Source organism: Scomber japonicus, chromosome 6, assembly GCF_027409825.1.
Source record: "Scomber japonicus isolate fScoJap1 chromosome 6, fScoJap1.pri, whole genome shotgun sequence".
Classification (NCBI taxonomy): Eukaryota; Metazoa; Chordata; class Actinopteri; order Scombriformes; family Scombridae; genus Scomber; species Scomber japonicus.
This window is the reverse complement of record NC_070583.1, coordinates 35,280,411-35,297,324: the sequence shown is the minus strand read 5'-3', so window position 1 is coordinate 35,297,324 and position 16,914 is coordinate 35,280,411. Positions and strand designations below refer to the sequence as shown.

The following is a 16,914-nucleotide window of genomic DNA, read 5'->3' as shown; positions in this document are numbered from 1 at the left end:
AACGTCCTCTAACAGCAGATATGAGAGAGTGTCTGTTGAGCTGCAGGTTTAACCTTTTATAGGACACACATTGAAGGAAGAGAGGAAGGAAAGAAAGAAGGAAGGAATGATGGAAGAAAGAAAGGAGGGAGAAAGGAAGGAAAGGAGGAAGGAAGGGAAGGGAGGAAGGAAGGAATGATGGAAGAAAGAAAGGGAGGAAGGAAGGAATGATGGAAGAAAGAAAGGAAGGAAGGGAGGAAGGAAGGAATGGAGGAAGAAGGAAGGAAAGGAGGAGGGAGGGAGGGAGAAAGGAAAAGAAGGACGGAAGGAAGGAAGGTAGGAGGGAGGAAAGAGGGAACGAGGGAGGGAGAAAGGAAAAGAGGGAGGAAGGAAGGAAGGAGGATAGAAGGAAGGAAGAAGGAAGGAAAGGAGGAAGGAAGGAAGGGAAGGAAGGAGGATAGAAGGAAGGAAGAAGGAAGGAAGGAAGGTAGGAGAGAGGGAGGGAGGAAGGAAAAGAGGAAGGTAGGAAGGAAGGAAAGAAGGAAGGAAGGAAGGAAGGTAGGAAGGAAGGTAGGAAGGAAGGTAGGAAGGAAGGAAGGAAGGAAGGAAGGAAGGAAGGATATTTACAGAAGTTACCAAATATAATTATTTGTCCAATAAAGGGTTAACTGGGAAGAAACCAGTTACCTAAAGTACAACGTCTCTAACAGCAGATATGAGCGAGTGTTTGTTGAGCTGCAGGTTTAACTGGGAGGAAACCAGTATGACTAAAACCTGATGACATCACGCTTCCCTCCCTGACTCACACTAACGAGGCTCACACCAGGAAACTGGTTTAACCTACAAGTACATCAGGATTAGGAAGTGTGGTCGTCATGGAGAGAAGCACAACACACACACACACACACACACACACACACACACACACACACACACACACACACACACACACACACACACACACACACACACACACACACACACACACACACACACACACACACACATACATACACTCTCTCTCTCAGATACACACACAAATATACTCTCTCTCTGGATGTTGTAATATTTGCAGTTTTTTTTTTTAAGTATATATTTATATTTTTGGGCTTTTTGCCTTTAATGTACAGGTTAGTAGAGAGACACCGGAAACAGGAGGCAGAGAGGGGGGAGGGGGGGGGGGGGGGGGGGGGCAATGACACGCAGGATAGGACCGCTCAGTGCGGGATTCAAACCGGGGTCGCCTGCAGCAAGGACTACAGCCTCAACACATGTGGCGGGCGCTCCTCACACTGAGCTAAACTTTTTTTTTTTAATAAACTAAGCATGTTGGTTTGATAGTTTTGCAGCAGAGTGAGATCAGCTGTCAGTAAATCTTTGTAGATGTGGATGAGAAGTGATTTCAAATGAACGTCACACAGAGAGATACAGTAAGGACTCAATATGGAGGCGGTTGGTATGATATGAGACACGCTGTTATTTATCATGTTGACATGCAGATAATAGTGAGTCACAGTCGTTGAGTCACAATCTTCTTTCCTCCCTTCCTTCCTTCCTTCCTTTCCTTCTTTCCTCCCTCCCTCCTTCTCTTTCTTTCCTCCCCCTACCTTCCTCCCTTCCTTCTTTCCTCTGTCCTTCTTTCCATCCTTCCTCTTTTCCTTTCTCCCTCCTACCCTCATACCTTTCTCCTTTCCTTCCTTCCTTCCTTCCTTCCTTCTTTCCTTCCTTCCTCCCTCCCTCCTTCTCTTTCTTTCCTTCCTCCTACCTTCCTTCCTTCCTTCCTTCAAATGAACGTCACACAGAGAGATACAGTAAGGACACAACATGGAGGTGGTTATCAGGAGATGAGACACGCTGTTATTTATCATGTTGACATGCAGATAATAGTGAGTCACAGTCGTTGAGTCACACTGTTTAAGTTTAAAGGGTAAAATTAGTAGCCTGAAGTCATGAGGTGACAGAGAGACGAGGCAGCTGGTGATTATTTACCTGTCTGTTACATTTAATCAACACTTTTTTTTTTTTATAATTCAAAGTTTTTATTATTTTTTCATTATTGCAACAGACACAACGAACATCAAATACAACAGACAAAATGGACGTCAAAAATAGTAATAATAGTAAGAGAAAAAAATATATAAATAAATAAATAACATGAAAAATATGAAAGTAAATTAACTAAAAATAAGACAGGCAGGTAATAAATAGGCAAAGGCAGGCAATTTAACACATCTGTCTACCAAAACTACCCCATGTTTCTTTTATCATATCATTTTCACAATTTAATCTCCTCAACATCTTCTCTCACGCCACAGTCCCCATCATCTGTGTTTTCCACATACCATCAGTGTGGGAGCTTGGGGACATTTACTCAAAAACAATCAAACATAGTCCGTCTAACTGTCTCCTTTCTCACCAATCAGAAGAAGAAGCATCCTACTGACAAAAAATTGGCGGGAAAAAAGTAGATTTTTAATTAGTCGTACTTCAGGAGCTGAAACTTCTGCATTTGTGTTTCCTCCTCATTTATATACACAAATATTAAAGCTGGTGTAAATACAGTGTTTCTTCCACTGAGGGAGATAAAGTGAAGAAGAAGAGCATCAACCAACAGCAGGAGGAACACAATCAGGTTTTGGCCTCTTGACATGGATTCACTGGTTCATTCATTAGTTTCATAATGTAGAGCTTCAGTTGTAATATTTACATTAGGGCTGTCAAACGATTAATTGTTTTAATCGAGATTAATCACAGAGTTTCCATAGTTAATCGCGATTAATGGCGTTTTGAATTGCATGTTTAAAATCCTGTTATTTTCCATTTGAAGGCAGTTTTAAGCCCATAATGTAAAGCATTTCTTACCAGAGTGTCTTAACTGGGAATTAATCACGGCTCTGCTGCGACTCCCACACTCCAAAATGGTCCTTTGGTGGAGCTGAGGCTGGCTTGGCTGCACCTGGGTGTTTAGCGTGGAGGTGCTAACTCAAACTCCACGTACTCCGGTGGTAGTTAAACTCCGTTTGACACAGGTTGCATTTTACTTTTGACTTGTCAACTGAAGCGTCTGGAAGTGTTTTAAAGTTAAACAAGCCGTTCAAAAGTCCAGTAGCTCTCTTACTTTCCATCAGCGCGGTAGGTTTACTGCAGGAGGCCACTTCAAAGCATAGCGCTACAGCTAGAGGAGCCGTCTACGGGGGAGTAGAAGGGACAAAAAGGCTTGCAACATTAAAATGAGATTAAAAAAATTAACGCGTTATAGATTGCATTAATCTAATCGCGATTAATGCGTTAATGCTGACAGTTTTTTTAAAAAGTAGTTCATTTGCTCTAATATTTTATAAGTTTTTATGGTGATGTGGGTTTTGAGAGACAATATTACAAAATCTGAACATTAAAATCAATAAATCCTGCTCTCAGACTGATAAACTACTCTCTTGATGAAGGAAGGAAAATTAAAAAGAAAGCGTGGTTTCTTCTGCTACTCGCCCTCTTTGTGTGTGTGTGTGTGTGTGTGTGTGTGTGTGTGTGTGTGTGTGTGTGTGTGTGTGTCTTTTTTGTGGTTGAACAGACGAGTACATGTGGACATATATAGTATACAGTATAAATATATACAGTACATGTGCTTGAAACAGTGGCTTCTAATTTAGAGGACATGGACTCTTTCTGGTTCCTGTACTTATCTAGCGCTCTCTCACTCATTACAACACAAGACGGCACTGAAACAATGTTCAAGTTCAACTTTATTTATACAGAGCTTTAAATACAACTATCCTAAGTGCTTTACATAGAGGAACATACAAAATAAAAGCATTGTCTTGGTCTTAACTGCAACACTAATATGAGGAGAGGAGTTCTGTAATATTTGGGCGAGTGAGACGATTCAACACCTTTTAAACAATCATCAGTATTTTAAAATGTGTTCAGTATCAAACAGTCAGCCGGAGCAGAGAGGCGACGATGGGAGTGATGGGAGCCCTCTTTTTTTTTTTTGGATCGAGTCAGAACTCTTCCTGCTTCATTTTGGAGAAGTGGAAGAAGTTATAAATTAGACTGAGTGATACCAAAATACAACGAGTTACAATAATCAACCCATGAATGAGTTTCTTCAGCTCAAGAGTTTTGAGAAGATGCATCAAACTTAATTTAACTACATGATTGATTTGCTTATTAAATTTAATCCGGGAGTCAACATGACAACTGCCAACATAAGGAGGAATGACGTAAATCATTTCAGTTTTTATTGGCACTGAGCTGGAGAAAGTTATGTAGTTTGGATCAGTTTCAGCCTCATTAATGGAACTGGTTTACACACGCATTGGGAAATAACTCCCAGTGTGTCTGAAACTGACATGTTGTATCTCGTCTGTTAAATCCTGTTCATAGGTATTTATCTTTTAACAGGTGTTTTGACACTTTGATCTGACTGTACTGTGAGAAACATGATGGGTACATTTTATAATTACATCCAGAGGAAGTGTTTGGCCCCAGATCACATGTTAGAAGATATTAAAAAACTAAAAGTATAGAAATTGATGAATCTATGTGTCCACGCTGTGACATATGGACACCTTGACTGAAATGTTTAACATCAATATTCACATTGATAAATTATTCTAAACTGTTAAATCTCTTTCATCACTCACCACAGCATAGATCTCTGCTCTGTCCCTGCATCCTGCTCCTGTCTCTGACTCTCTCTCATGCTCCTAGATGTCAGGAGAGGAGAAGGAGTGATCATTATTTAGTGAGCAGTATCTATTCTTTCATGTTTATAATCAGAACAAATGATACTGAATATAAATACAACTGACTGTAAAGTACCAGTCTGTGAAACTGGAAATTTACCCAGAGTCCTCAGCAGCAGGTCAAAGATTGCTCCTCAAAAAGTAGAATATTTGTCAGTTTTATGAGCCAGTTCATAAATGAAGCAGCCAGGTTCAGTTTTCACTGAATGGAATAATGTTTTGTTTCTGCGCCTGGTGGATCTCTAAGGTTTTGGCCCGGAGTTTCATTGATTTGGGTTTTCTCCATAGACCGTATATAAGAAGGTTTTCTCTCAATTAACAAGCGGAACAGATTCAATAATGAAGCTCTGACACAGCGCTCTGAAAACAATGCTGAGTGGATAGACTGATGTACTGATGTCCAAACTAGTGATTTTAAAAAGTGGGTGGGGCTCTTATTTTGCGAACCTTAATGTACAGAAAATAAGATATAAGCTAAAAGTGGACAGTTTTTTAGAGCTCCCCCAGAACGTCTCAAGGGAGGCTTTAAAGGGAGCGTCTGTCCCTTTCAGGGGAGCCGAGATCTTTATGTGACCCATATATACATACATACATCTGTCTGTGTGTGTGTGTGTGTGTGTGTCTGTGTGTGTGTGTGTGTGTGTGCTGCTGGTTTATCCTCGCTCTATCATTTGGCTGCCGTCCCTGTACTCTGCCTCTTGTAGAGTATGTGGTTTGTTTAGCTTTGAACATTTAAGAAGCAGTTTCTACTTTATCTTTTTTCAATTTTAACCCCTGTATTTACCTCCTGATGGCTGACGCCCAGCTTAACGTTCTTCCACACTTGGCATCCGCCCAACACGACCACAACCACGAACACGACATCATCATTCAAACTCTAATTTCCAACATACAGTAACTTTTAAATTATTGTGCCCTCTTGTTCTTATTTCGTCAATCTACTGCTGGATTAATTTCTGCGGAATAGATTAATGCATTTCATGTGAAAGAAGATTAACAGTTATTTTATTCACCTTTGATCCTTCCAGGAGTTAAGCGGCGACCCCCATCTGTTCGTGGACGGCATCAGTGCTCATGACCTGCACCAAGGCCAGCTGGGAAACTGCTGGTTCGTCGCCGCCTGCTCCAGTCTGGCCTCCAGAGAGGCGCTATGGCAGAAGGTGAGAGAAAGACACACTAAAGATATTATAAAGACAGAGTAAAGACAAACTTAAGACGTACTAAAGAGGTGGCGGTGTTTAGCTCAGTGGGTAGAGCACCTGTCCCATGTGTTGAGGCTACAGTCCTCACTGCAGGCGACCCAGGTTTGATTCCTGCGCCGAGTGGTCCTATCCTGCGTGTCATTGCCCCCTCTCTGCCTCCCATTTCCTGTCTCTCTACTAACCTGTACATTAAAGGCAAAAAGCCCCCCCCCCCCAAAAAAAAGATGCAGCACAGTACTAATACTTAAAACAGACAAAACAGTACAACCAGCTGATTTTCAGTCAAACCTTTATTTAAAGTAGTAATTTCAAAGATGTCAGTTTGGTTTTCGGCCATTAAACACAAACACACATGTATAAATACAGTAAATAATCATATATACTTGTTTTCTTCATCTCCCTTAGAAACAAACCCAAATACAAATAAATGAATAAATAAATAAATAAAGAAGTTTCCTACTGAAAAGGTTTTGCTTATAACACCGACCCTTTTAAATGAGTCTGTCTAATTAATAGATCCCAATGTATATAACAAACACATCACATTTATTAGAATAGGCTATTTACTGTAGGCTTTAAACATAATGCACATATAATAATACATTCTCTTTGGCGCCACTTACTGTGATAAACAGTAACTACAGGTGTGTGTTTTAAACCTTGTTTCTCAGAGATCCAAACATTATCTTACAGGATGCAGTGGTGAATATCATTGGATTTTAATGGATCAAATAATATTTCATAGCAGTATTAAGTAACACTTGTGTGTGTGTGTGTGTGTGTGTGTGTGTGTGTGTGTGTGTGTGTGTGTGTGTGTGTGTTTAATATATATACACAACTTGGGCTTCAGTTTGTGTTGAACAAGAGGAACCAGGGATTGAACAACATCCAGCCCCACGAATAGAGGAGAGCTGGCCGAGCCTCAGCCTGTAGAGCGAGTTTGTGTGTGTGTGTGTGTGTGTGTGTGTGTGTGTGTGTGTGTGGATGGGTGTGGGCCTGTGTTTGTCTTGGCGTGTATTTACTTAAGATTTGTGCTCGCTGTGGCCTTTCATGTAATCTTAGTCATTATGCTGATAGTAAGGCAAAGCAAGGCCACTGACTTTGCAAAGTGCTTTACATGAAACACAAATGTAGAAGGAAACATTTAAATATGATGAAAAGTGTTAAACTGTCAGAACTTCATAGATTACCTTCCTCACACACACCTTGTTATTACTCACACTGTCTGGTTGTGCTGAGTTGTGTTCAAGGTGTCGTTATCAACCTGTGTGTGTGTGTGTGTGTGTGTGTGTTTTAACAGCACCGATTCATTTTTTAAAATTCTTAATAATGAAACATCTAATTGCTGCATTCACTTTACCTCCTGAGCCACAGTTTTGTTTTGTTTCTTTACATTTGAGAGCTGTAAAGACACAATATACACATTTATTTTCCTGACGTGGCCCACAGTGCAAAAAAATAGAAATAAAATGCATCTTTTTTAAATGTGTGTACAGCTGATACACATTGTTGTATAAGCAAATGTACAAAGTCTTTATTTAAAAAACAACATATTATACAAAATGTTCACCTGGACCATAAAATACTGATTTTGAATCCATAATCTTTTCCCCATATGCTTAATCAAACATATATGAATAACTGATGGGGAAATGATGAATGTGAATTGGTGTAGAGACTAATTATAATTATGAGTCAGAATATGAACAGAAACTGCTGGATTGATATTGCATGGGTTATGGACTGCTTCACATCTAGACCCCAGTTTGTTAAACTTAATGATGAGGTATGTAATGACATTATAACCGGGTACAGCATTGTCACGTTTTATTCACTTTGTATTCCTCTGACTGGAGGTCAAGTCGGGCCTCTGACTGCCACCTACAGAAGACTCTGCACTTGTTGGTTGCATCATTAGAGGCGACCACATATATCTAACTTTACTTAAAGGAAATTGACTGCAGTTTTCATCGCCTTCGACTTGAATTGAACTTCATTGATTTTAAAAAGGAAAAGACATCGGTGACTCCTGTTCTTATTAAAGATGTGGTTATTGCGGTGGTTCCCTGTTACAGGTACCGAGGCGTCCTTGTGGATAACAGGCTGGACTGGAAAGAAACCACTCGTGACATTTTTACAAAGGCCCAGTCCAGGCTGTTCTTCCTCAGGAAGCTTCGGCTGATTGATGTCAGCAGGTCCCTCTTGCATGTGTTTCATCAAAGTATTCTAGCAAGGGTGTTTTTTTTATGCTGAGGACAGAAATAAGATCAACAAGCTGATAAAGAAGGCAGGACCCATCATTGGTTTGCCTCCTGACTCACTATATGTGGTCATGGAGAAGAGAGTAGGTGGGAAACTCAGGAGCATAATGAGGACCACCCAGTGTGTGACAAACCTGTGATACCAAGGTGCTTCAGAAACATTGAGAGGGTCCTTTATGCCTTGTGCAATGAGGTTTTTTAATGAACACTGTTGTAGACTGATTTGATGTTGATGTGTTGGCCTGCACTTATCTTGCACTGCCTGAGTCTTGGATGTTTCCTTCCTGTATGTTGTCGGCCTTTGTGTAACTGTGACCTTTAGTTTCCCCTCTAGGGGACTAATAATGTACCTCTTATCTTATCTTAGTATGTAGGGACTAATAAAGAGGCTTTAAATGAACTTCATCACAAACGAAATGAATTTTTACAGATTCACCCAGTTAAAGGAGTTGAAGTAGCAGCTTTGATCCACAAGATGGCGCCACTAATCATTATGAACAGAGACGCTCACTGGATGAAGGGATTTTGCTGTCAGGTGTAAATGGAAGATAATAATGTGTGTGTGTGTGTGTGTGTGTGTTTCCTCCCACTGTTGCCTCTCTCTACTCCTGTCTGGACTCAGAGGGCCTCTGCAGCATTCAGTTTTCCATCAGCTGAAGGGAAACTAGAGGCTGTTTTTACTTTATCGTTGCCTCGGCGGGGGCAGCCTGTTGTCGTGACACCCGTCAATGATCCAAAAGAAACAAACACACCGCTTCTAAAGTACACTTATTAAGACTCTAGTGTTATCAAGACAAACAACATAGACAGGTTTATGATATTTATATCATCTTAGTAAATAATTAAAGAAAAAGCTTAACTCAAGTGTGCATGAACTTATATAAATGCATTTTTGTTAAATACAGTGTGAGATATCTAATCCTGAAGAGTTTCTAACATTTATACAAGAAGCTCTTAGTGTTTTAAGTTATACAAATGTTTCTTTTCCCAAGTAAAACAACAAAAAACTCAGTGTTGCATATTTGCTTATTTGCTTATTAATTAAATGCAAACAAAAGCTGTAGTTGTGATGTTTCTGTCCTCACTGAAGCAGTTGTGGCTCTGTGATGTTTTACCATTTACAATTTGGCACCAGTAAGGTGGAAACTTTTTGGTGGAATTTCCCCCCTTTCTGTTTCCCATCAATCTTTTCCAGCTGAAACACAAGGACACAAAACACAACACACACGAAAATACCGGCCCATGCATGAGGGCTTCATTTAAGCACACTGTTGAAACGTCAACAACAACTTTCTCATTCACTCATTCAACATTCACACCACACAGAATAACATAAAATATATTATGATAAAAACACTTCTGCCATATACTGGCATCATTGTGAGTAAATAAATAATTATTTTATTAAATGATTATTATTATTATTCAATAAATATAGTCCTTCATTAGAGTGCATCGTATTCTGAGAGTAAACAAAATAATATTATCACTTGAAAATAGTTATTTATACATGGCGGCTCCAGGCCTTACCAAGGATTTAGGAGTCATTGGATATTTGTCTGACTGTAAAGTTGTGTATAAAGTAAAATGTATAAAGCCTGACATCTACTGGTGAAAGCCCGGTACTGGTTCACTTGATTTTGATTCAAGGTTTGGTTACTTGTAATGGTTGTGATTGTAATAGTGCTTCTCATTTGTACCCAATTCTAGCAATTTAATTATGTGTGCTATTAAGCAGCTCATAAGACATAAATCCAGCAGACTTATGGTTACAAAACAAACATAAATGGTTTACACATAACATTCAATTAAAAACTGTTTGTAGCAGATGTGACAACAGTCTAAAGGCTGCAGAAGAGAGACCTCCCACCATCACTCTCTCCTCTTTCACCTGTGGTGAGCTGACACAGAATAAGCATGATCCTAATAATCTGGGATGTACTGTGTAGAGTTAACCTCCTGTGCAATGTTTTAATGGATAGTGAAGTTGTTTTGTCTTGATTCACAGTGGTGTCAGTTTCCTCATAGCATGGCCAGACCCAGCACACCCACAGTGACCAGGAGAGCTATAGTGAAGGATGAGAGGACAGACACATTTTAGTCATCCTACAAACAAACATTATCTCCAAAGGAAGATGCTCAGATATCTGTTATGCTTACCTTGCATGAATGATCGCTGTGGTGTAACAGCGTGGCTAGTGGTTGGGGTGGCGGTGGTAGTTGGGGTGGCAGTGGTGGTAGCGGAGTTAACGAGATTGATGATGGTGGCAGTACTATTTGCAATGTTTACGACATTGGTCTGTATTTTGGCGGTGGGGTTTCCCAGAGTATCAGAAGCTGAAGATACAAGCAAAAGACAAAAAAACATCACTGATATGCTTTTAGCGTACAAGAAAATATTATCAGTAATTTCAACTGATGGAGTTTCTGATGATGTGTATGTGAATTTGTGAATTTGAAAAGTTCTCTTACTGCTGTTGAAAGCTCCAGTGGAGACTGACAAAGAATAACTTTGTGCTCTAATGCTCAGTGATCTTCTAGATACAGAAGCGGCCGGTATGGTGGCAGAAAATGTGCACTGGATTTTGTTTCCATTGACACTGCCCTTCACATTGGTAACTGTCAGCTGTTGAGAAAAAACAAATGAATTAGTTTTCAATGGTTTATTAACATAAACAGTATTTAAATATCATGCAATCAGTGATGGATTCAATTAATGTTGGCCATGATATGGCATGAACAGCAGGTGATTGAACCGTTTAGTGTCTCTGTTCAGTAAGTTTACATTGAACAGTCCTTAAATAAGCAAGGAGAAAAACATTCATAACAAAGTGTATCTTTATGTCTGTGTTTTCAACATAGTAATCAGGTTCATAGCAAAAATAGATCAGCTGTATCTGCCGTTCATGTTCATTTTTTACACAAATGTGTATATCATATTAGATTTTTGACAGTTTTATTCTATTAGAATAAAAGAAAAGGTATGCCAGACTGCTATGAAAGTGGGCTCCAATGGACACAGGTCTATCGCTACCACAACACTGAACCAGAGGCAGAGCAGAGCTACGTACTCACCGTGGTCACAGTCAGCACACCATTGTCGAGGAGGGCGGTAAAGAATTTGACAACACCATTGTCGTTTGCACAAATGTAGGTGGCGTCATTACCTCCCTGTGATGAAAAACCAAAAACAGTAAATAGAAGTTGTTGACACAGATGACTTAAAAGAATACGATTGGCTCAGGCTTCATGGTACTTTCATCTGTGACTGGGTGAAAGAAGTTGACGTACCGCTGTGGCATCAGTTGACAGGGAGGCAGCGACGTAGCCTTCAGACTCTCCTGAGAGGCTGAACTCAAAGTTTCGATCACTGCTCTGCTTGGCACCACAAAAGTAACATAATCCTGATTGTGAGGGGTTACAGGTAGAGGGCTCAGCTGCACAGAGCATCGATATCCCACAACCTGCGGTAGAGACCGATGACTGCAAGGAGAAGAGAAAGACTTAAGTTCACTATGAAAAGGTAAAGACCATCAATGGAGGTTTCATAATGGAAATTCTGTTCTATTTTACTGTAGTATGTTAGTATTACTCACCTCCAACGCTCCAACAGCTGCTGCAGTGGTTGCTGCTGCTGCAGTGGTTGCTTTTGCTGCAGTGGTCGCTTTGGCTGCAGTGGTTGCTGCTGCTGCAGTGGTTGCTGTTGCTGCAGTGGTTGCTTTTGCTTCAGTGGTTGCTTTTTCTGCAGTGGTTGCTTTTGCAGTGGTTGCTTTTGCTGCAGTGGTTGCTGCTGATGCAGTGGTTGCTGCTGCTGCAGTGGTTGCTTTGGCTGCAGTGGTTGCTGCTGCTGCAGTGGTTGCTGCTGCTGCAGTGGTTGCTTTTGCTGCAGTGGTCGCTTTGGCTGCAGTGGTTGCTTTTGCTGCAGTGGTCGCTTTGGCTGCAGTGGTTGCTGCTGCTGCAGTGGTTGCTGTTGCTGCAGTGGTTGCTTTTGCTTCAGTGGTTGCTTTTTCTGCAGTGGTTGCTTTTGCAGTGGTTGCTTTTGCTGCAGTGGTTGCTGCTGCTGCAGTGGTTGCTGCTGCTGCAGTGGTTGCTGCTGCTGCAGTGGTTGCTTTGGCTGCAGTGGTTGCTGCTGCTGCAGTGGTTGCTGCTGCTGCAGTGGTTGCTTTTGCTGCAGTGGTCGCTTTGGCTGCAGTGGTTGCTCCTGCTGCAGTGGTTGCTGCTGCTGCAGTGGTTGCTGTTGCTGCAGTGGTTGCTTTTGCTTCAGTGGTTGCTTTTTCTGCAGTGGTTGCTTTTGCAGTGGTTGCTTTTGCTGCAGTGGTTGCTGCTGCTGCAGTGGTTGCTTTTGCTGCAGTGGTTGCTTTTGCTGTAGTGGTTGCTGCTGCTGCAGTGGTTGCTTTTGCTGCAGCGGTTGCTGCCGCTGTAGTGGTTGTTGCTGCTGCTGCAGTGGTTGTTTCTGCTGGCGTGGTTGCTGCTGCTACAGTAGTTGTTACTGCTTCAGTGGTTGTGGCTGCTGGCGTGGTTGCTGCTGCTGGGGTGGTTGTTGCTGCTGCGGTGGTTGTTTCTGCTGCTGCAGTGGTTGTTGCTGCTGCTGTAGTGGTTGTTGCCGCTACAGTGGTTGTTGCCGCTTCAGTGGTTGTTGCTACTGTAGTGGTTGTTGCTGCTCCTGTAGTGGCTGTTACTGCCGCTGCAGTGGTTGTTTCTTCTTCAGTTGTTGCTACTGCAGTGGTTATTGCTGCTGCTGCTGTGGTTGTTGCTGCTGCTGCAGCGGTTGCTGCTGCTCCTGTAGTGGTTGTTGCTGCTGCTGCAGTGGTTGTTTCTTCTTCAGTTGTTGCTACTGCAGTGGTTGTTGCTGCTTCAGTGGTTGTTGCCGCTTCAGTGGTTGTTGCCGCTTTAGTGGTTGTTGCTGCTGAAGTGGTTTTTGCCGCTTCAGTGGTTGTTGCTGCTGCTGTGGTTGTTGCTGCTGCTGTGGTTGTTGCCGCTGCTGTGGTTGTTGCCGCTGCGGTGGTTGTTGCCGCTGCGGTGGTTGTTGCCGCTGCGGTGGTTGTTGCTGCTTCTATGGTTGTTGCTGCTGCTTCAGTGGTTGTTGCTGCTGCTTCAGTGGTTGTTGCTGCTGCTTCAGTGGTTGTTGCTGCTGCTTCAGTGGTTGTTGCCGCTGCGGTGGTTGTTGCCGCTACGGTGGTTGTTGCCGCTACGGTGGTTGTTGCCGCTACGGTGGTTGTTGCCGCTTCAGTGGTTGTTGCCGCTACGGTGGTTGTTGCCGCTTCAGTGGTTGTTGCCGCTGCAGTGGTTGTTGCCGCTTCAGTGGTTGTTGCCGCTTCAGTGGTTGTTGCCGCTGCAGTGGTTGTTGCCGCTGAAGTGGTTGTTGCCGCTTCATTGGTTGTTGCCGCTTCAGTGATTGTTGCCGCTGCAGTTGTTGTTGCCGCTGCAGTGGTTGTTGCCCCTACAGTGGTTTTTGCCGCTTCAGTGGTTGTTGCCGCTTCAGTGGTTGTTGCTGCTGTGGTGGTTGCCGCTTCAGTGGTTGTTGCTGCTGCAGTGGTTGTTGCCGCTTCAGTGGTTGTTGCCGCTGCAGTGGTTTTTACTGCTTCTGTGGTTGTTGCTGCTGCAGTGGTTGTTGCTGCTGCTTCAGTGGTTGTTGCCGCTGCGGTGGTTGTTGCCGCTGCAGTGGTTGTTGCCGCTACAGTGGTTGTTGCCGCTGCAGTGGTTGTTGCCGCTTCAGTGGTTGTTGCAGCTGCAGTTGTTGTTGCCGCTTTATTGGTTGTTGCCGCTTCAGTGGTTGTTGCCGCTTCAGTTGTTGTTGCCGCTTCAGTGGTTGTTAGCGCTGCAGTGGTTGTTGCCTCTTCAGGGGTTGTTGCCGCTTCAGTGGTTGTTGCTGCTGTGGTGGTTGCCGCTTCAGTGGTTGTTGCTGATGCAGTGGTTGTTGCTGCTTCAGTGGTTGTTGCCGCTGCAGTGGTTGTAGCTACTGCAGTGATTGTTGCTGCTTCAGTGGTTGTTGCTTCTGCAGTTGTTGTTGCCGCTTCAGTTGTTGTTACCGCTTCAGTTGTTATTGCCTCTTCAATGGTTGTTGCTACTGTGGTGGTTGCCGCGTCAGTGGTTGTTGCTGCTGCAGTTGTTGTTGCCACTTCAGTGGTTGTTGCTGCTGCAGTGGTTGTTGCTGCTTCAGTGGTTGTTGCTTCTGCAGTTGTTGCTGCTTCAGTGGTTGTTGCTTCTGCAGTTGTTGTTGCCGCTTCAGTGGTTGTTGCTGCTTCAGTGGTTGTTAGCGCTGCAGTGGTTGTTGCCGCTTCAGTGGTTGTTGCCGCTGCAGTGGTTGTTGCTGCTGCAGTGGTTGTTGCCGCTTCAGTGGTTGTTGCTGCTGCAGTGGTTGTTGCTGCTTCAGTGGTTGTTGCTTCTGTAGTTGTTGTTGCCGCTTCAGTGGTTGTTGCTGCTTCAGTGGTTGTTAGCGCTGCAGTGGTTGTTGCCGCTTCAGTAGTTGTTGCCGCTTCAGTGGTTGTTGCCGCTTCAGTGGTTGTTGCCGCTGCAGTGGTTGTTGCCGCTGCAGTGGTTGTTGCCGCTTCAGTGGTTGTTGCCGCTTCAGTGGTTGTTGCTGCTGTGGTGGTTACCGCTTCAGTGGTTGTTGCCGCTGTAGTGGTTGTTGCTCCTTCAGTTGTTGTTGCCGCTTCAGTGGTTGTTGCCGCTTCAGTAGTTGTTGCCGCTTCAGTTGTTGTTGCCGCTTCAGTAGTTGTTGCCGCTTCAGTGGTTGTTGCTACTGTGGTGGTTACCGCTTCAGTGGTTGTTGCCGCTGCAGTGGTTGTTGCCGCTTCAGTGGTTGTTGCCGCTTCAGTGGTTGTTGCTTCTGCAGTTGTTGTTGCCACTTCAGTGGTTGTTGCTACTTCAGTGGTTGTTAGCGCTGCAGTGGTTGTTAGCGCTGCAGTGGTTGTTGCCGCTTCAGTGGTTGTTGCTACTGTGGTGGTTGTTGCTACTGTGGTTGTTGCCGCTTCAGTGGTTGTTGCTGCTTCAGTGATTGTTGCTGCTTCAGTTGTTGTTGCTGCTTCAATGGTTGTTGCTGCTGCAGTGGTTGTTGCTGCTTCAGTTGTTGTTGCTGCTTCAGTGGTTGTTGCTGCTGCAGTGGTTGTTGCTGCTTCAGTGGTTGTTGCTTCTACAGTTGTTGTTGCCGCTTCAGTGGTTGTTGCCGCTTCAGTGGTTGTTAGTGCTCCAGTGGTTGTTGCTTCTACAGTTGTTGTTGCCACTTCAGTGGTTGTGGCCGCTTCAGTGGTTGTTGCTTCTGCAGTTGTTGTTGCCGCTTCAGTGGTTGTTGCTGCCTCAGTGGTTGTTGCTTCTGCAGTTGTTGTTGCCTCTTCAGTAGTTATTGCTGCTTCAGTGGTTGTTAGCGCTACAGTGGTTGTTGCCGCTTCAGTGGTTGTTGCTTCTGCAGTTGTTGTTGCAGCTTCAGTGGTTGTTGCTGCTTCAGTGGTTGTTAGCACTGCAGTGGTTGTTGCCACTTCAGTAGTTGTTGCCGCTTCAGTGGTTGTTGCTGCTGCAGTGGTTGTTGCAGCTTCAGTGGTTGTTGCTACTTCAGTGGTTGTTGCCGCTTCAGTGGTTGTTGCTTCTGCAGTTGTTGTAGCCGCTTCAGTGGTTGTTGCTGCTTCAGTGGTTGTTGCCGCTTCAGTGGTTGTTGCTACTATGGTGGTTGCCGCTTCAGTGGTTGTTGCCGCTTCAGTGGTTGTTGCTGCTGCAGTGGTTGTTGCTGCTGCAGTGGTTGTTGCTGCTTCAGTTGTTGTTGCCGCTTCAGTGGTTGTTGCCGCTTCAGTGGTTGTTGCTTCTGCAGTTGTTGTTGCGGCTTCAGAGGTTGTTGCCACGTCAGTGGTTGTTGCGGCTTCAGTGGTTGTTGCTGCTTCGGTTGTTGTTGACGCTTCAGTGGTTGTTGCTGCTGCAGTGGTTGTTGCTGCTGCAGTGGTTGTTGCTTCTGCAGTTGTTGTTGCCGCTTCAGTGGTTGTTGCTGCTTCAGTGGTTGTTAGCGCTGCAGTGGTTGTTGCCGCTTCAGTGGTTGTTGCCGCTTCAGTGGTTGTTGCTGCTGCAGTGGTTGTTGCCGCTTCAGTGGTTGTTGCCGCTTCAGTGGTTGTGCCTGCTGCAGTGGTTGTTGCCGCTTCAGTGGTTGTAGCTACTGTGGTGGTTGCCGCTTCAGTGGTTGTTTCTGCTGCAGTGGTGGTTGCCGCTTCAGTGGTTGTTGCTGCTGCAGTGGTTGTTGCTACTTCAGTGGTTGTAGCTACTGTGGTGGTTGCCGCTTCAGTGGTTGTTTCTGCTGCAGTGGTTGTTGCCGCTTCAGTGGTTGTAGCTACTGTGGTGGTTGCCGCTTCAGTGGTTGTTGCTGCTGCAGTGGTTGTTGCTGCTTCAGTGGTTGTTGCCACTTCAGTGGTTGTTGCCGCTTCAGTGGTTGTGCCTGCTGCAGTGGTTGTTGCTGCTTCAGTGGTTGTTGCTTCTGCAGTTGTTGTTGCCGCTTCAGTGGTTGTTGCTTCTGCAGTGGTTGTTAGCGCTGCAGTGGTTGTTGCCGCTTCAGTGGTTGTTGCTTCTGCAGTTGTTGTTGCCGCTTCAGTGGTTGTTGCTGCTTCAGTGGTTGTTAGCGCTGCAGTGGTTGTTGCCATTTCAGTATTTGTTGCCGCTTCAGTGGTTGTTGCTACTGTGGTTGTTGCCGCTTCAGTTGTTGTTGCCGCTTCAGTGGTTGTTGCCGCTTCAGTGGTTGTTGCCGCTTCAGTG

General features: G+C 44.1%; 2 protein-coding genes across 2 annotated transcripts in view; both read left to right on the top strand.

Moving 5' to 3' along the window:
- The window catches only part of LOC128360906 (NACHT, LRR and PYD domains-containing protein 14-like), a 423,000-nt gene that overhangs the window by 218,862 nt on the left and 187,224 nt on the right, over positions 1 to 16,914 (top strand). The gene's annotated exons all lie outside the window — the stretch shown is intronic.
- capn5a (calpain 5a) overlaps positions 1 to 16,914 on the top strand; it is a 138,082-nt gene that overhangs the window by 14,473 nt on the left and 106,695 nt on the right. The window contains exon 3 of the mRNA XM_053321483.1: positions 5,753 to 5,884. Coding sequence (XP_053177458.1) covers positions 5,753 to 5,884 — 132 coding nt within the window. The remainder of the gene's footprint in view (positions 1 to 5,752; positions 5,885 to 16,914) is intronic.